Raw genomic sequence first — 20,266 nt, 5'->3', positions numbered from 1 at the left:
TCTCTCTCTCGCGCCCTCTCCCTCTCCCCCTCCCTGCCTCGTCCCTCCCCCATATAGACGCCATTGGTTGTGGGCCATAATCTTCTAGAATATTCAGAGCTCAGAAGCATATTTGGGAGGGGAACTCAAATTATATTCCTAATATAACACACAAACACGTTTCCTCTGCAAAAAGTTTTGTCTTCATGCTGATCTGTGTGTTTGAGCCAGTTTGGTTTGGTAAAGCTACCATTTTAAGTGAATATTTCTGAGCTCACTTTAGTTGCATTTACCAGGGAATTAAGTAGGCCTAGTCCAAAATCAAGCCTGGCTACTTCATCTTCATAAACCCTTTGATAATAGTCATAAACTCAACTCCAGTGGTCTCTGATGCCCCGCTAGAGCCTATCCTGTGTGTGTGTGTGTGTGTGTGTGTGTGTGTGTGTGTGTGTGTGTGTGTGTGTGTGTGTGTGTGTGTGTGTGTGTGTGTGTGTGTGTGTGTGTGTGTGTGTGTGTGTGTGCGTGCACTGCTAGTGTATATGTGTGTGTGAACAGGCATGTTCACACGCACATGTCAATGATTGTGTGTAACAATGAACCCAAGACCGGATTGGGAGGAGACAGGGAGGGGCAGGCGGTTGTGGCGGTGGTCATCGTTGCCATAGCAACAGCATATTCAACCACTGGCTGCCGTGGTGTCAGAGCCGTGGGGTTAACAGGTGGGTTGACCCCGGCCCTCCAATCTCTTGCCTAACTAGATCACTAGAACTAGATCAAAAGCTGTAAGCAAGGCAAACTGCAGGGTTTTATTACTACCACAAGGGGGCGTTATTTCACTTCCAAATCCGGCATACTGTACATCGACCAGTGGGGTCTCAGCTGCATCCTAATCGGATTTATATCCTTCCTCAGTGATGTTCCCCCTCTGTCAATCTATCTACCATTTCTCTACTCTTGAAATTTGAGAGACGATACATTTTTTAAATATTAAAAAGTTTATTTGCAAGTCATAACAAAATAATCATCAGTAGTCATTAAAATATACTGCACACAATTGAACGAAGATGAATGTTTTTTGACAAGTAGATGCTTCGATGGAGAAAATAATTATTTTCTCCCTTCATGTTTAAAAGAAACACCTATATCATTACTGGCATTTTAAGATTACATTTTGAAAAGTGATATCAATATGAGGTCACTAAGTCAAGATTGTGAGAAATATTCGCCACAGCTTGTGTGTTTGCCTCTTTTAACCTCATCATTATCTCCATCACCACCCCCACAACCATGAATGATATTTGTGTTAAGTGCCTGTCAAGAAAAATTAAAACAAGGTAAAAAAAGATGTTCATTTAGTAAAGGGGACATGAAAAAGAGACGCAGAGGGAATTAATTGTGGACACCGGTGAACCCAACGTTAAAAAAAACAGTCTGAGGCTGAACTACAGAACGGAGCTCCTGGAAGACCCTGCGAGGAGACGTCCCTTTGACAGAACTACACTACAGCGACCTGGGAAAGGACTCTTTCAGCCTAAGGCCTGGGATCTCTGGCTGAGTAGGACCTCCACCACCTTGGGGTCTGCTAGGGTGGAGAGGTCGCCCAGGTCACTCTCGCTGCGGGCGATCTTCCTCAGGATCCTCCGCATGATCTTCCCTATAGAGACAGACTGGAGTCAGTGGTACCACAACGACAAACACTACAAAAACTACATTATTAAGCTTAATCACAGGGCTCTTCTCAATGCTGTGGAACACTCCGTTCACTTGCATGGGTCTTCCCGACTTACGGCGGTGAATTATTGTTCGATAATTGACCGTTGGTTATCATATAATGACCGCTGTCAAGGAAAGTTGTTTTTTTTGCCTCTGATTCACATCTTTCTTTTACTCTGCAAGTAGTCCGGCAATTGATCAACCCCAGCATATTCGGTTGCTAAGCAACGTCAACATCTTTGGCGGACTTTCTCAGCTGATCAACATTACGAATGGTAATTGTAAAAAGTCATTTTCTTCGTTTTGGCAAGTAGGCGTGTAATAAGCGGGATAATGTATAGAACGACGCCGGTCGTTATCGACAATAAGCGCCTTCAGGGCTTCTGCCTGGGCTTATTTTCCCGATAATGACCGGCATTCTATAAATGATCCCTTATGTAGTAAACAGGAAAAAAAAACAATACAGCTCGCATGCCAACACTATATAACGCTATATAGAACTATGCCAATAGGGGGCCCTCTAGGACTACAGAGATGGTGTACTACGCAATGGAAGCCCTAAAGAGCTTATGTTGTTCATTATGTTTGACAATAAAAATCCCCATATCATTATAGATATTGTCTGAATCTCATACGCTAATTCTTGTTGTTATGTCTTAAAAAAAAGTATGTATATATATATATATATATATATATATATATATATATATATCTATATATATATATATATATATCTATATATCTATATATCTATATCTATATCTATATATCTATATCTATATCATATCTATATATATATATATATATCTATATCTATATATATATATATATATATATATATATATATATTAATATATATATATATATTCAATGCAAAATACACAAGGGTTTTACTCATGTGAAACCCTACCTGAGCGAGTTTTTGGGAGTGCGGGGGCGTTCTGGATGAAGTCCGGTGTGGCGATCGGTCCAATCTTCTCTCTCACTGGAAAAGAAAACACACAAAGAGGTAAGTCACTCGAAATCTCCAACCACTCAAACCAGTACAATTCCAACGATCTGACCAGTGCCACCCAACCCAAAAGGTATCTGTTCCGTCCTCCCCAGCCTGTGCCCTCACCCAGCCTCTTCAGCTCCCCCTCCAGGGAGGGGGTGAACTCCAGGTGGTCCTTGAGGCTCACGAAGCAGTACAGGCACTCCCCTTTCACCTTGTGGGGCCGGCTCACCACCGCTGCCTCCGCGACCGACAGGTGGCCCATCAGGGCGGCCTCCACTTCCGCCGTGCTCATCAGGTGACCTGGGGGGCGGGGCCACAAGGGGAGGAGAACCGCTTAAAGGGGACATTTTCTATTACTTATGTTTTATTATATACCACCAGGTGGGAGTGGGATTAGCTGTTACAAGCCGTTTTGAAAATGTGCAGCTTCTGACATCACAGGTGGGCGTGTCCACCTAGATGTATGACGGAGAGATGAGCAATGTTTGCTACCGTCCACTGGGTGGGCTGGTGGACTGATCTATCCAGCACACATCTAGGTGAATACGCCCACCTGTGATGTCAGAAGCTGCACATTTTCAAAACGGCTTGTAATGGCTAATCACACTCACACCTGGTGGTATAATGTGTCCCCTTTAAAACACATCTTGGATAATGAACATGGTGACACAGTTAATCTAACAAGAAACAACGGCGACTCATGAAATAAACTACAAGATAAACATGCATAAACGGAGGCTCTCACAAGCCCACTTCCATATCCCAACTAGTCAATTGTGTGGGTTGATTTCTTCCCTGTATTTTGCTTGCGTGGCAACAAACAAATGATGTCAATTGTGTACACAAGGTTAAACAGTAGGCCTGATGGCGCTTGTACAATGGACTAGCATTGAGATAAGTATAACAAATACAATTAAATGCAAGGGCATACTTGACCAGTTGCATTGCATGTATTATTATAACAATAATGTGATTGATTGTTCAGGAACAACAATGAAATATGTGGCGCCATCCACCACTGTGAATACCTTCCAACCGCCCACCTCTAGCGACCCTCTCTCACTTATTAAACTGTTATTGTTAAGTCTGAATCCTTTATGACTTAGTCTGCATAATGTGTGACACATTATGGTTTATGGATTGTGTAAGCTGGATGTACAAACACAAGCGCTAAAGCCATCAGTGTGAAGAATATTGGAGCCTTTTGCGCATTGAATGTTTCTTTCTTTCCTTTGAGAGTATGTATACAATATTGACGAATAATTCAATTTAACTTAAAAGCTGAGTATAGTTTGTCATTGTGGATATGATTTTTCGTAAAGCTTTGACAGGTGATGCCTAGCCTTACATCGCCAGACCAATTTGCAAATGTTATGAGTCTGGAACCTGTTATTTTTCCATTTCCATGGAGCATTTACAATGGTGCCATCCAATTGGGTTCACCTACAACCAATCAGAGCATTGAAACCTGCTGTGACACAGCACAGCAGTGGCAGCCGTCTTTGTTGCTATTGAATATGTCTGGATGGCGCTCCTGTGTAGAGTTGTCATTTTAAACCTGTCCCATAATAGATAAATGAAGGTGATTGGGCCGACCCAGGCCAGGTCTGCTTGAATGGCGGCCTGACGCATATTCAGAGCACATATAACATTAGCTTGCAGATTTGTCTTGTTCTCAGGCTAGCTGATACCCAATGGAAGAATGTGATACCAAGTGACAACCAACATTTTTACGTCCATTGGCATGAAACATTCTAGCATTCAAATCACACAAATTATTGGACATGGCTTGGGCCAATCCTAACAGTAATCAAAGCTGGTTATTGCAAAACAATAACATTCATGATACAGTCTAAGCTAGTGGCACAAATACTTTAGTGGACTATGTCAGTATTACCTGATACGTTCAACATGTCGTCTATTCTGCCTGTGATCCAGTAATAACCGTCTTTATCTCGCCTGCAACCTGAGAAAGAGAGAGCAAGAGACAAAAATGCTTTTCCATCATTCCTTTCTCCATCAAGTTATCAGCCAATGAAAAACATATTCCATTTAAACTAGTCCGGTTGTTATGTTAATAAATGTATCTTGGATCCAAGTGCAAAATCTATATGCATGGTTGTTTGGTCCCCAGATCATGGGAGTGTGTAAACATTTTAAGGTAGATTTCCTCACACAACAGACGGAGTAGCATTTAGTATGTGTGTGTTTGACGTACCGTCACCAGTCACATAGAAGCCAGGGAATTTCTTGAAGTAAATGTTCTCAAAGCGCTCGTGGTTCTTGTACACCGTGCGCATGATTCCTGGCCACGGTCGCTTGAACACCTATAGAGAAAAGACAAAGCAAATGTTCCTTCTACCACATACAGTCTTGTGTCATTTGCAGCGAAATCCTTGTAATCATTGACATTTAGTCATGTTGTATCTTTGTGGCAGCAACAGTTCATGACTTTGAGTCTATTGGGATGATGGGGGTAAAATAATATTCCTATGTTTATAGGTCTTTATACGTATGTTTTGTGAACTTACCAGATAACCCTCAGCCTCTCCTTCCAGTTCCTCTCCGTGTTCGTTCAGGATGGCCGGTTCCACCCCAAAGAAAGGGAATGTCTGAAATGTGGCACAGGAATTATTATTATGACATCCCGTCAAGAATCTATTTTAACGTCCACACTGCATCGCTGGATGTCTCCAGACAATAACCCACAGCCGAGTGCCGAGTCCTTATGTTCTGATACAGAACGAAAGGAGAAGACCCCATCAAAACCATTTCAACTCCATGACCCACTAAAGAAAAACTACAAACATGGCGGCACGTCCAGTGGACGAAACTAAGACTGGACTAAGAGGCTGTTTGTGTCACTCACAGCCGATCCAGGTTTCAGAGGCGTGGCAGCGGGCAGCGGGGTCAGAACGTGACCTCCCTGGAAAGACAGGGGAATTAAATGACTGACAAGCAGCGACAAACGGCATTTTATGCTCATAACCAACACTGTATATTGTATGCGTACTAAATGCAAATACATGTAGGAAGACGTAATAACGTAATAATGATTTATGACGGCCCTGGGTTTGGCAACTAATGAATAAGATAAAGTGGTGAAACCCGTCTGTGGTGAAACATGGGTCACTGCGAACGCTGTTGGCAATAGGCCGCAATTGATAGCACTAAATATCCTACACTTAAGGGTTGATTATGGTTCCACGTTCACGCAACGCAAAGACCACGCAGACGCTTTGACGCAGTCCTGAACCTTTGTGGTTCTGCGCCGGGTTTTAGCAAGCGGACCAATCACAGCCCTTGCTGCTGCGTCGCCCTGAAGGAAGGTTACGATTTTTGCGAGGCGCACGTCAGGCCCTTGGGGTGGACGCAAGGAGGGACCGCAAGGAAGTAAGGTGTCCGTGACCCCCTTGCGTGGCGTGAACGTGGGACCATAAGCAGCCCTTTACCGTCTCTGTCTGCCAGAAGGTGTCGACCACGGGGCAGCGGCTTCGGCCGACCACCTCGTAGTACCAGTGCCACGCCTCTGGGTTGATGGGCTCTCCCACAGTACCCAGAATCCTCAGGCTGGAGAGGTCGTACCTAAAGGAAGCAGGACCAATAGAATCACTTTACGTCATCCAAGTATCCAGCCATCCCAGTCTTTGAATTTAAAGATGCAGTTTAAATAAGAAATGGAGTGTGATGAGGGGGTTAACCTGATCCAAACCTAACTTTGATTATAACTACTCAAATGGGCCACTACTAAGAACCTAAGTGGGTCCCTCCCCTTCGTTGGTGTGTGTGTGTGTGTGTGTGTGTGTGTGTGTGTGTGTGTGTGTGTGTGTGTGTGTGTCTGTGTCTGTGTCTGTGTCTGTGTGTGCGCGCCTTACTTCTCCACAGGCTCGTGTCCGTACTTCATCAGCAGGCGGAGGGCGGTGGGCGCCGTGTAGAACTTGGTCACTTTGTATTTCTCAATGAGCTCCCAGTAACGCCCTACGTGTGGGTGGACGGGGACGCCCCCAAACTACACACACACACACACACACACACGCACACGCACACGAAAACACACACACACGAAAACACACACACACGCACACGAAAACACACACACAAACACACACACACGCAATGACACAATGACACACCACAAGCATGTGCATAATTCAACAAGAACCCCATACAGCCTACATACACCACATGACCTATAAAAGGGCGCAGGGCCACTTGATCATCGTGAACTCCCCCAGTGTCACCGTGGGGGGGCCCCTCTCACCAGGACACTGGTGGCGCCGTTGGCCAGCGGGCCGTAGGTGATGTAGGAGTGGCCTGTGATCCAGCCAATGTCGGCGGTGCACCAGTACACGTCGTCATGGCGATGATCAAAGACACACTTGAAGGTCAGCGATGTGTAGAGCAGGTAGCCGGCCACCGTGTGGAGAACACCCTGTGTACGGTACACACACACACACGCCACACACACACAAAAACACACGCACAGACGCAAAGAAGCACATACCCATTCAAGGAAATGAATTAGTCAACTGACACAAAGAGCCCAGTGTGCGATATTATGACTCACTTCTCAGAATGGGAATGCCTGCCAGTATAAAACAATATAGCTCTATTTCAATTTGATTGTTGACAGCAGTCACAGCTAACCAAAACTGTTAAACCAAATTTTAACAAAGTGTTACTGAAGGCATGATGGCTTAAAATGTTTCAACACAGTATGTTCAGAATATTGATATGGTCAACTTAAATTGTCAAAGAATATCCATTCCGATGTTTGGCCATATGTAAGCCTGTCACCCTTAATGTGTAACATGACACAAACCACAACACGCTCACTGTGGAAGTAAAAAGTCATGGAAAGGACATGCCCCCTGTTGGCAAAAACGACTCAGAGTAAGGCCCTGTCTACACAATTTTTTGGTGAAACCAAAGTCTTGTGAGTAAGTCTTGTGAGTTTCGGCCGACCGTCCAGACGGAGCCGGCGAATTGGTGCCCGAAACCGCACATTTCTGAAACTATGTCCGAGGGTGGTTTCAAATCTATACGGACCTGTGCGGTTAGGGTTAGGATTCGTGTGTGAAACGCAAAAGATGACGTCATTAGCCCCCCCACCACCTGGGCGACGTCAGAGTTGCGTTGAATTTTTTATTAATTTTTTATTTATATTCTTTTTGTAGCTTTAACCGCATTTACATTTACATTTAGGGCATTTAGCAGACGCTTTATCCAAAGCGACTTACAATAAGTACATTTGTCATAAGAAGTGCATCAATATATCGCTGTCGGTACAGAATACAGCCCCTTGATAAATGTTATTACTAACTACATTAAAAAAATATTTCTGCTCAATTTAAAAGCGCCTTGAGTATTTACTACAGCGTATCTACAGCTCAATGCGGTTTCGCAATGACTCCTCCTTTATGGAGCTATTCCTGAACCGCATAAAACGAAACCGGATAGTTTTCGCCCCCTTCAGCCTGAATAGCTGGTGGAAACAATAGCATAATACAACATGAAAAACTGAAAACCCCACCGTGGTTGTGTTGTTCGTGTTGCCATGGCACCGGGTCAGGACCCAACCCAAGTGGTTATGATCTCCACCCATACATTGAGCACCACCGGGGGTGTTGGTATACGCTACCTTGGGCTTTCCGGTGGAGCCGCTGGTGTAGAGGATGAAGAGGGGATCCTCAGCATCCATCCACTCAGGGTCACACTCCTCCGGGACGTCCCGCATGGCCTCGTCCCACCACACGTCACACCCACTGTCCCAGGACGTCTGAGCAGAACACACGGAGACCCAGATATTCACCCTCAAAAATGCAGGCCTCTGTGTGTGTGTGTGTGTGTGTGTGTGTGTGTGTGTGTGTGTGTGTGTGTGTGTGTGTGTGTGTGTGTGTGTGTGTGTGTGTGTGTGTGTGTGCGTGTGTGTGCATGGCGTATTATCTTTTGCAACAATAGAAGTAAACATTACCAAATGCTACACATTTGACACTGACATCCGGTGCTTCCTCAATGCTAGTTCTCCAATTCCCCATCTGGGATCAATAAAGTATGATCTTATCATATCCTAAATGCAGTGAAGCTCCTCACAGACTACTTCCTGGCTGTGACCTGGCCAATGGAGCACAGGTGTGGACTGTTAGAAGAACACTCACCTGCAGTCCATTGCAGGCCCCTCCGTTTTGAGACCTGAGCCCCTGGTGTTTGACCACCAGACATTTTGTGACACAGGGCGATGATCTGCAACGAGATGAATATGTTTTGGTTCAACTCAAATGCGTCCAGACACCTATACACGCATCGATCTTTGCCAGCTAACTGGTAAGTGAACTGTACTATGTTGTATGGATCAAGAAATATCAAGGCCTCACTGTTCACAGCCAACAGTTTCTAGCAGGATAAATGTGGTTCGGCGAGCATGCGTCTTGGGAGAGCTGATGTTCACTGATGAGGTCAACAGCTCCATATGTGTGCGTGTGTTTGTGTGTGTGCTTGTGTGTGCTCATGCATGTGTGGTTGTGTTTGTGTGTGCATTGAAACTGTGCACACAGTGTGACTCATCGCGCCCGGGTCAGGTCCTGTTGTTGTTGGCGGAAGTAAGCAAACAGAGAGCTCCTTGTGGACACTGACCTCTCCATGCACTTCTCCAGAGCCTCATCTGCTATCTGTTTCAGGTTGACCAGTTTCTCTCCTCGGTATACACCGTCTGAGACATATCACCACAGCATCCATAGGAGAGAGAGGCAGCGGTGACCAGAAAAGGAAATGTTCACATAGCAAATATGTAAGTTCAGCGATAATATCTGCAGCAAGCAATGCATCTTCCATTGTTTTTACACTTTTAAGTAACGCTGACAAAATGGGGTCATGGGAACGAATTGTCCTATGAACAGTTCCTATGAACGACTCTTTGTACACAATGATTCAATGTTATAAATACATACTGTTTACTCAACACCATCACAGCCCTAACCCTCTAGTAAAGATTCTATCCGCTATCAAATTGCATTGACCGCAATTATTCGAACCGTGCCCCCCCTATATGGCCGATGTTACCAAAACCACTACGTCCACAGCTAACCGCTTTGATCCTATTCAGTAGATGACTCCCTCCTCCTGGTTCACTGCAGGCCCCAAAACACCCATTTGGGCCGTGTGCCTGTGAAAAGGGCTTGTGTGATAGTCTCAAGGCTTTTGTGTGAGGTGAGGAATTGGGATTGTAAAGTGTACCTGCTGTCACCAACACACAGCTCTGGGCGTCAACGATCCTCTCACACAAACTCTCAGAGGAGAAGCCTGCAAACTATGCACACACACACACACACACACACACACACACACACACACACACACACACACACACACACACACACACACACACACACACACACACACACACACACACACACACACACACACACACACACACACACACACACACACACACACACACACACACACACCAGAAAGGGAAGGAGAGAAGGGGAAGATATGACAGAGAAGCAGAGTTACTTTCAAGAGTTTCTGAGGTGCTTGCCTAGTAGGCATGTGCGTTCTGCTTCAGGTTTATATTTAATATTAATACTAAGACTATAATGTATCAAAATGGAGGACAGCGTTATGATTCCGGACTCAATGACGGGAGTGGCACAGCCTGCAGAGCATTAGCTATAAATATATATAAGATCTATGTTGTACTTTATATAACTCCAACTACATTTTCAGATGGTGGAGTAATTATTTTCTAGGAGTTGATACACTTCAAAGAGAGTTAGCATCTGCATATTAACAAGTCCTTGGATTTGCATAATAACGCCCTTTAACAAATGATGCTTCTCACCATGAAATCTAACACTAGGACACACACACCCACACCCACCCACACCCACACCCACACACACACACACACACACACACACACACACACACACACACACACACACACACCAGCCCCCGCATTAGTGAATTTACGAGCACAATGATCAAGGACAACCGGGGGATGCTAACATTTTAGCCTTTGGAAAAATAGCCCAGCATGCATGATAAAAATAAACCATACACGAGTAGCCAGCACATGGTTTAAGTGAAATGCTAAGCTGGACTTGGCTGTGGGTGGTTGAACAGCTATAATACTGTTAGTTTGCTAGCAAGATTCTTTCTGAAGATTGGATAGAAATGGCAAGCGTCTGACCCATATAGCTAGCTTATATTAGGACACCAGTGAAAGCATGTAGGGTTCTGCGTAAATGGTCCTAAATGACCATCAAGAGGTGATTACGCTCTAGGTTATAATCACATTATCACAGTCGATAGCCTATTTCCAATGGGAAATCTGGGTCAGTGAAACGAACACCGCTAACCTACTTCTGTCTCTCCTTGCCGAAAGAAAGGGGACCTCCCAACTCATTTGGGATTAGAGACAGAAGACACTGAATTTCCTGATCCCATTTGGGGCTGAACAATGAGATGAAAATATGTAGGAATGCATGAGTGAATTCTTGCTTTCATTTGTATCATGTATAATTCATTGAGTCATACTCTGATTTGGCGGGCATACATTTTAGGCCCTTTCATGAATAAGATGTAGCCTTTGAAATCTGTTACCTAATTGTGCTATCCTAATAACAGGTTGTGGTGCAGGGGTTAAGGGCTGATTATGGTTCCACGTTCACACAACGTAATGACCACACAGACACTTCGTCGCAGTCGTGAACCTTTATGGTTCTGCGTCGGGATTTAGTAAGCGGACCAATCACAGCCCTTGCTGCTGCGTCGCCTCGACGCAAGGTTAACATTTTTGGGAGGCGCACGTCAGGCCCTTGCGGTGGACGCAAGGAGGGTCCGCAAGTCCGTAACCCCCTTGTGTTGCGTGAATGTGGGACCATAATCAGCCCTTAAGGGGGCAGCAGGGGTGCTTGTTAGAAGAACTCACCACGATGGAGTGGACGGCTCCTATCCGGGCGCAGGCCAGCATGGTGTACACCAACTCTGGGATCATAGGAAGGTAGATAGCCACTCGATCCCCCTTTTTTACACCTGGATCCAGGAAACAAAGACACATACAAACAACACTACATGTTGAATGAAAACCATTGGCGGAAATTGCCGTTGAAATTAAATGGTTCTGTTGCGGAAAGGGACTTATTTGATAATATTTGCAAAATGATTGGGCTCTCTAACCATGCTACAATACAGTAGTATTAAATTATCCTTGAAATGAAACATCTAATATTGAGGAATGGGGAGTGTAGTCCCTTCTCCTTACCCAACTTCTTCAGGACATTGGCACACCTGCACACCTGACCCAACATCTGGCCATAGGTGATGACCATGGTCTGGTCGGGAGAGTTCCCCTCCCTGGGAGGACAAAGCCACAAAAATACAACCATAAACCAATAATAATAGGACATGAAGTGACGTATTGTGTCTGTGTTACCTAATGTAAAGCTAGGTTCCCATTCATCCTTGCGTATACATGCCACTGACTAGGTCGACAGCAAATTGGTAATAACACAGCAAATCTAGAAAGGACTTTTGCTTCATAGAAAGAGATATTGTGTCCCAACCAGCGGCTCTATGCCTATATTAGGTTTGGATACTTGACAGTGTGAGTGTTTCTGCATCCACCCAGGCCTGTAGTCAAACTGGCAACCTGCCTGCTGCTAAACTTGACTCTGACACTGGTACCCCCCTTTGGCAACCATCTACAAGCTGGTACAACCAGCTGATAACAGCTGGGATACGATTTACTGCTAATCCCTCAATGCAGTGCAATAAGGAAGCACTACTACTGTAAAAAAAGAAGAAGAAAAAAAGACACACACACACACACAGATAGCTTTATTCTCTACATTTAAAAAGATGCTTCTTATTCAAAGCCCCCCTTTAATGCCCTTATCTTCATACCATCAATGCCAACAGATAGCATACAAATAACCTCTCTGACAAGGCTAAAACATGAACAAATATTTTAGTACCAGCAATAGACACTACCTCACATTCTCAAGTTAATGATTAATCCCCTAAAGTTTATTGGAAGCAGTTGAAAGGAAATGCATTTTATAGCCAGAATAGCTCAGTTCATTTGACACTTTAAGATGTTCAGGAACTTCATAATTTGAGAGAGTATAGTGGACTTTATCCAACCAAAGGAACTCATAAGAGCCACCTTTGTCTTCTGTTTCTACAGACCTCTAATGTTGAGGTCATTACATACAATTTCACACCATGTTTTTTTTTGAGGAGGGTTTAATCCTCGAAAAGCATTCTTGTACGGTCTCTCCACTATGTGCAGACAGTATACTGAAGCCCAATAAAAACATATATCCTGTAAACATTAGGGGAACACTATAGGGTAATTTGTGTTAGAAATAGCAGACATTTTTCTTGCAAAGGTGCTGCTTCAAAGGGTTTTGTTAAAATGTTCATTCATTCTCAAAATCAAATTTGAAGGATTTATGCAAGTGAAGCAAGAACGACCAATGAAAGAAGATAGGACTCAGTGACGACACAGAAGAGATGGCGTGACATAAGGGCTGCTTTGGAGTGCAGCCAGTCACTACGTCATGTGGGTTTAGGTTGTCCGAGTTCCTATTTTAATCATTAGCTCATTAACGTCATTGTGGCGGAACCATTTATTGATGCCTCGGATGTTAAATATTTCCCCATTTGAATAAAACAATGAACGTACTAAAAGTACAGGCTATGATAACACAGGGTGGGTGGTCTTGGGTTGTTATACAACAACCTTTGTTAAAGGGCAATCTAATATTTGTGGATGCAAGGCAAGACCAGATATACATCTATTTCAATGACAATTCAATCATTCAATTGTAAGCATTAAAATGGGCTTCTTTATAGCTGGAAAATCCTGAGCAACATAGAGATGTCATGGAGGTTAACTGGGATGAATGGATTCATGCCACAGTTCTTAGAGTCAGCGTACACTTAGGCCCATGTATTTCATGTATAGCATCAAATGCCTTTCGTCAGCAATGATGATACACAGTGGTTTCATCTGTCCCCTACCCATGATGCTTACCAGTAGTAGGCTACCTTTTCACCCAGGTTCTTGTCTCTCACGTTCCTGTCCAGGACGTTGTAGCAGATGTTGGTTTTTGCTCCCTCCATGAATTTGATGAAAATGTTGCCTTTAGTCACGTCAAAGTTGTGCTGCATTATTGGTCCTGTTGCTGGCTTCTTCCAAAAAAACTCATCCGCGATCCCTTTCCAGAAGGCTATAGTGAGGAAAGACATTTTAAAGTGATAGTGGTGCTGGTGATCCTGGATCCAAATAGTTCACTATAACGCAAGTTAGAGATCCACACAGACTTACACATGTTGAAAGACAAAAACACACGAAAACATGCCCGAAACAGACGGAGATGTATGCACAGATAGCAGCAGTGTTTATCCCAGAAACACACACACACACACACACACACACACACACACACACACACACACACACACACACACACACACACACACACACACACACACACACACACACACACACACAGGCAACACCACTAATGTATGAGACATACCGTCTGGATTCTCCACAGACTTTCTGTAAAGTTCCAGATAGGAGTTGAAATCAGGCACATGTGCATCTTTCTGCAAGTCAAGCGGAGGATGATACATTTTTTCCTCGATATAACGAGAACCAGGAATAACCATGTTGAGGAGACAGACTTCTGGCCGATCTACAGATCATCTAATGATGCGCTGCAAGAGGGGTAAGTCCGATGTCACTGTGGATTTGACCGTCCTCCTGGGCCAATGTAAGAACACTTCAGGGGCCCGCGTACTGAAAGGCAACTGTTCACTGGAGACACACCTTGAATCCGTCGGCCGAGCCTCTTCCAGTCTGCTCAGCTCCAATAGAACCAATGAATCTCGCAGCGTTCGGCACTCCTACTTTTTCATTGGTTGAACAGTCCCTGGTCTGTTTATCACATTATGTTTTATATTCGGAAGAAGGAGGTTTGTAAGCAGATGAATGGTTGGGATTCAAAGTGTTGACACTCTGGGAATGGTCGTCCTAGTCAAATAAAAGATTAACGAAACAGAGAGCTGTAACACAATTTCCTGAGTAGGCTTCTGTTAATAACTCCCACTAAACATAGATACCATCTGTCAATAACAGACATACCCTGTAATAAATAAAAAGATCGCTGCAGCTTTTGTAATCGTGTAAAATAGATTTAGATTTTACATTGTCAATGTTGAACGATGAGGGTCACGTTCATATTCAAATATGAATGATACATTATTATTATTATTATTATTATTATTATTATTATTATCTACCAATGAAATAGACATGTATACACATACTTCTTGAATTTAGGTAATAATACTAGTCGTATCAGTAATGTGTTTATCTCAGTTTTTCTATCAGTGATCCATTGGTTGTGCCAGTGACGTTGCACCGATTACCAGACCTGAATAATCAAGATCGATCGCAGTTTGTATGTTGTGGTCGGCCATTGCAGTCCCGTGTCAGCGTTAGCACGTCGGGACAAAAACTTATCAACATGTTTTTGTCTTCTGCTATTCGATCTGCGGTTTCGCAAACGGTACGGATTCTGTACTCCATTTATATTACGTTAATCACGATAGATATTAAGACTTTAAACCTCGTCCTGTAAGATGTATAGGCTAGGACATGTCACAAGGGCAAGTTGTGCAGGCCGCTATCGTTAGCCAATGTTAGCAAGGAAGCTAGGTTACCTTGCAAGCTGACACACTGGCAGAATAAAATATGGTTATACTTGGAAGCACTTTTGCTAATTGTGATGACAATAACATGTTTACAGTATTGCCCTTTTGAGATTTCGATATCTTGTGAAGGGGAGTATTTCATAGGAGGACAAACATTGTGATTGAATGTAGATAAAAATAACCTAATGATATCAATATTGATTATCTTCATTTTTGGCATACGAATTACAAAATCGGACAATGTGTGAGTCACCTATGTCAGATATTGACTATGACAGCCTTATGTGACCAAACACTAGTAATATACCATGCTACTGGTCACGTAACCATCACATTGAAAACAATGAAGTGTCACACAACCTTCGAAGGATATAGACGGTGCATCTAAACAAATTCATTCATATCCAAATTTCAAGTTACCATTACACATATGCATGACTTTAATATTATACAGTATATTTTTGGTACAATAATAACCAAAGCGCATCGATCTAAAGGCATTCAGTGTTTCTCATTGTCACTGATGGAGACATTCAATTCAATGTTGCCAATGGTTAGTGTACCATGTTTTAGCCAAATAAGGTTGCCTAAATTGTACTGTAATTTTCTATAAATAAGTGTTAGCAAATTTTTCATCTGTTTTTTCTGTAAAGTGGATATGATTATCTTTTGGATACTGCCAGCTGTACAGCAAGTTTACTGCGATGTGATTAAACGAGACCTATTTTCCATGTTAACAGGCGAGGCAGGTAAGAGGTCTGCATCGTTCTGCTGCACGTGCAGGAGCAGGGGGCATCTTTGTGGTAAGTCAGTGTCTCTGCTGAAATGGGCAGATTTATATATTTGTATTTAAATGTTCCTTCCATCTCTTTGAAATGCGGTCAAGTTCATTGGATGGTTGTACTGTTTACACTGAAAGGGGTTGCCTCTGACTTTTGTTGTACTAAAAATAGAATAGTCTATATATATTTCTGCAGTATTTTCTTAATATTTATTTATCCATTGATCTTGGAATGACATTGTACTGTACTGTCATAGTGTGTCTCTAAACTTTCTATTGGTAAATTAATTTTAATGTATTTATTTTGGTCAGCTTCAAAGGTACTGCTTTCTTAAAGGTAGTAAAAGTAAAAGTAGCTCTACAGAGCTGCAACAGTATGTCATGGAAAATTGCCATGAGAACAGTCCCTCGATGACACAATGTGTTTGAACCTGCCCCAAAGGAGACTTGCCGATTGTTTTGTCTTTTCCTTCACGATTTTGAATGTGAGAGTAATCATGTTCACACGTGTTGGTGTTGAACTTCCTATCAAAGAAATTAAATGCAAATTGAGGTCGGTAGGACTGTTCATCGATGAAAATTAGCTTTTTCCATTTACTCACAAGGGGGCAGTGTGCAGAGAGGAATACTTAAAAATACATACTGTACATTGCCTGTCATCTGTGGTGAGGGTTTTGTTCATGGTTGGAAACCACACCTGGCCTGCTCAAGCCACACATATAACCCTACATATATTGAATTAAAAAAACTCCAAACCCAGCTGTCTACACCCAGCAATATCAAATTCAAAAGAAAAAAATGGTTTATTCACTATTTACAAATAGAAATGTGTGTAACTAACAATTCTTAACCATTTAATTCCAGCACAGGGACACCGCAGACAACAACCCTGATACCCCTTTTGAATTCACTGCGGAGAACCTAAAGGTATGTTAGATGTAAAATATAAATGACTCTTTAATCAAGGGTAATTGTTATTTAAGAGTGCTGTATAGTTGAAATTAATAAAGAAACAGTTCTCCTGATTGTTATGTAATTCTACATTATTTATAATTTTTTCCCAATGTCTTTCTCCCCTAGAGAATTGATGCGATCATCTCTATGTACCCAGTGGGTCACAAGCAGGCAGCCACTATTCCAGTTCTGGATTTAGCCCAGAGGCAACATGGATGGCTACCCATCTCTGCCATGAACAAGGTACGGCTGTTCCTAATCAAGTCTCTTGGCTGTCCGGTACATGCTGTTCTTTTGTTCCCAGAATCCCATCCAATGTTAATTTCCGATTCAATAATGCTCTTATAATGTAGACAATCACACAGATAGATATGTGAACTAGCTGTCACCACAACAATGTGTTTTCTTAGGTGCGATTAAAACAGGAATAATTTGATTGGGCCTGAACGTGTTCAATAATACCATTGCAATAATCAAATCTCTGTGCAAATTGACTTTATTGAAAATGTTGGATTAAATATTCATAGTTTCTTTAGGATAGATGGACAAATGGAACTACCAATAGCAATTTCCTGGCCTGGAACGACCAAACAACTCAGACAAATGACATTTCTGCAATTGGAATGTTTGTCTGAAGCGAGACCCCTAGGTGCCCTCGTTCTTTTCAGAGCACTAAAGTAATGATTTGAGTGCATGTTTTGGTGCAGGTTGCAGAGGTGCTGGAAGTCGCTCCGATGAGAGTGTATGAGGTGGCGACGTTCTACACCATGTTCCTGCGTCAGCCGGTGGGGAAGTACTTCATCCAGATCTGCACCACGACCCCCTGCATGCTCTGCAACTCCGACAGCATCCTGGAGGCCCTCAAAACCAAACTGGGTAACCAAACTGGCTCACCGTATCAAAATAAGGACCCCGACAGAAAAGACCAACATGCCTTCTTATAGGTTCTTTGAGATTGAGGACAGATGTGCACATTTACAGCTGCATCATCGTCCTACTTTTTTTGAGCACTTGACGGTTGTTTTTAAGTAAAAAGGTATTACACGCCTGGTCTGAATCCAGAAACTAGCGATAATTGTGTCAGTGGTTAACAATGGAAGCTAATGTCAAATCCTATTAAGAGTAAAAAAAACAACCCACACATACAGATACTGTGGTGCTTGGTAATTTATTTCCCCGCGCCCCAGGTAATTGAATTCACTCAACAAAGGATGAAGTGGACTAGCTTTGCTGATGTGACATATTGTTATTCAGCCACAGTGGATGGTCTACTTCGGTTTCAAAACACTACAATAGATTTGCATAAAATGATTGAAGGGCTTTCATTGTGAAATAGGGGAGCTGATTCAGGGACCATAAATGGAATGAGAGAGCCCTAAACATGGCCACAATAACAACACTTCGAAAAGTACAAGTGACAAACCCTGCAAACATATCTCCACACTAAGAATTTAATGTACCCTGTTCAGCTAGAATTAACTTTAAATCTGATACCTTGGTCCATTCCTCTGTCCCCCCCCCCCCCCCCCCCCCCCCCCCCCCCCCCCCCCCCCCAAAGTTATTGCAATCATCACATCGCACTAGGGCTTTGCAGAATGGAAACTGTATGGCCACATGTATCCAATAACCATGGCATAAATGTACATCATATGTCCTTAGGAATTCAATATACACTTCCTATTGAATTTGTGATGTTTTTAGATTATTAGCATGATTGGCTTAATTGAAGTCCCTCATTTGCAGTGTGATTGGAGACTAAACATAGGGGCCTGTGTTTTCAATGTCTTCTCCAGGTATCAAGGTGGGGGAGACTACACCCGACAAGATGTTCACCCTCATTGAGGTTGAATGTCTGGGTGCTTGTGTGAACGCTCCCATGGTTCAAATCAATGACAACTACTATGTGAGTATTCCCTGCCTGTACCACTCTGTGCACCCTATGCACAGAGTGGTAGAGGCTCATATAAAATGGTTCGTATATCATGTTTGATATTTTTAGAAGATCCAACGGGTAGCAACAGCCATTCATTGTATCTGGGTTACGTAGGCACCCTTTTGTCCGATTGAAGGATTATGGTCTGGCGTTCTCTATATGCTATAAGCGATCCAATATAACTAATGGAAGTCTCAATGAGATCCCCATGTTCAGATTAACAAAGCTCAGGAGCAATGAAAAAAAGGCAAACCGCTAGTAAAAACAGTCAGTGTTTCCTTTTCGAGGATTTGATAACACTATGGTGTAGTATCATACTCCTGTGTCCTGTACGTGTTCGCCATCTACCCTTGGATGCCATCTCTTTCTACATCCATTTAACGGTAGCAGTCGGCTGGGCGATAAGTGGCAAACTTTATGGCTAACTAATCTCCTTACCACTGTGTGTTAGACCATGACTTGTGGTCCCAATACCCCCTTGATGAAACCCTGGGGAGGGCATAAACGGTGCCCCGCGGCCTCTTTAATTCCCCATTGGACAGAAAATATCCCATATCCCGTCCATCAGGGACATTTTGAGGCAATAACAAATCTACCCGCATCTATATTTAAACACTCAGAAGAGAGCGCGCGCATTAGCCCTAACTTGCTGTTCTGTGTTGCCTAGATTGCAATGTTTTCCTTGCGGCAGTGTATTTGCCTCCTTTGCCCCATTGTTCGTGTCATCAACGATCAATCTTTTTTCTTTGCATCCAGGAGGACCTCACTGCCGAGGACATGGATCACATTATTGACGAACTTAAGGCTGGGAGGGTGCCGCCACCTGGGCCAAGGTAATTCCCAACAACAATTTTAGTTCCAATCAAATAATGTCTTGCTACAGCTATTGTTTTTTCTTTTCTTATTCACATTTATATTTTTGTTGCCCGTTAGGAATGGTCGTTTCTCCTGTGAGCCTGCCGGGGGTCTAACTTCTCTGACTGAACCGCCACCCGGGCCGGGGGTCGGTGTGAGAGCAGACCTCTAAACACGGATGGCCGCATCAACCAATCCCTAGACTGATATGTTTTATGATTGCATATGTAAATAAAATATTAATGTATCTGTACATGGCTCTCTGTGTCACTCAATGATTCAGCATATTGCAATATCATAAAGAGGTCTGTGCTTTAAATGT

At 43.1% G+C, this 20,266-nt stretch overlaps 2 protein-coding genes across 2 annotated transcripts; one reads left to right on the top strand and one right to left on the bottom strand.

Moving 5' to 3' along the window:
* Positions 1–960: 960 nt before the first annotated feature.
* On the bottom strand, positions 961–14,520 carry acss2l (acyl-CoA synthetase short chain family member 2 like). The gene is made up of 18 exons (XM_056596408.1): positions 14,242–14,520; positions 13,734–13,929; positions 11,958–12,049; positions 11,625–11,728; positions 9,923–9,995; positions 9,323–9,398; positions 8,848–8,932; positions 8,331–8,468; positions 6,951–7,121; positions 6,565–6,698; positions 6,142–6,274; positions 5,559–5,615; positions 5,221–5,301; positions 4,908–5,016; positions 4,587–4,655; positions 2,813–2,989; positions 2,603–2,677; positions 961–1,633 (listed from the first exon to the last, which is right to left on the bottom strand). Exons 1-18 carry the CDS (start codon positions 14,372–14,374, stop codon positions 1,506–1,508), a joined length of 2,031 nt encoding a protein of 676 aa, XP_056452383.1. The 5' UTR covers positions 14,375–14,520; the 3' UTR covers positions 961–1,505.
* A 637-nt stretch (positions 14,521–15,157) lies between these two features.
* On the top strand, positions 15,158–20,216 carry ndufv2 (NADH:ubiquinone oxidoreductase core subunit V2). The gene is made up of 8 exons (XM_056596409.1): positions 15,158–15,276; positions 16,162–16,224; positions 17,067–17,129; positions 17,283–17,399; positions 17,864–18,032; positions 18,950–19,059; positions 19,846–19,922; positions 20,023–20,216. Exons 1-8 carry the CDS (start codon positions 15,235–15,237, stop codon positions 20,114–20,116), a joined length of 735 nt encoding a protein of 244 aa, XP_056452384.1. The 5' UTR covers positions 15,158–15,234; the 3' UTR covers positions 20,117–20,216.
* Positions 20,217–20,266: the final 50 nt, after the last annotated feature.

The sequence above is a fragment of the Gadus chalcogrammus genome, chromosome 8 (genome assembly GCF_026213295.1).
Source record: "Gadus chalcogrammus isolate NIFS_2021 chromosome 8, NIFS_Gcha_1.0, whole genome shotgun sequence".
NCBI classification, from domain to species: domain Eukaryota; kingdom Metazoa; phylum Chordata; class Actinopteri; order Gadiformes; family Gadidae; genus Gadus; species Gadus chalcogrammus.
Note: the sequence above shows the minus strand (reverse complement) of the source record. Positions and strands in the feature narration are given on the sequence as shown.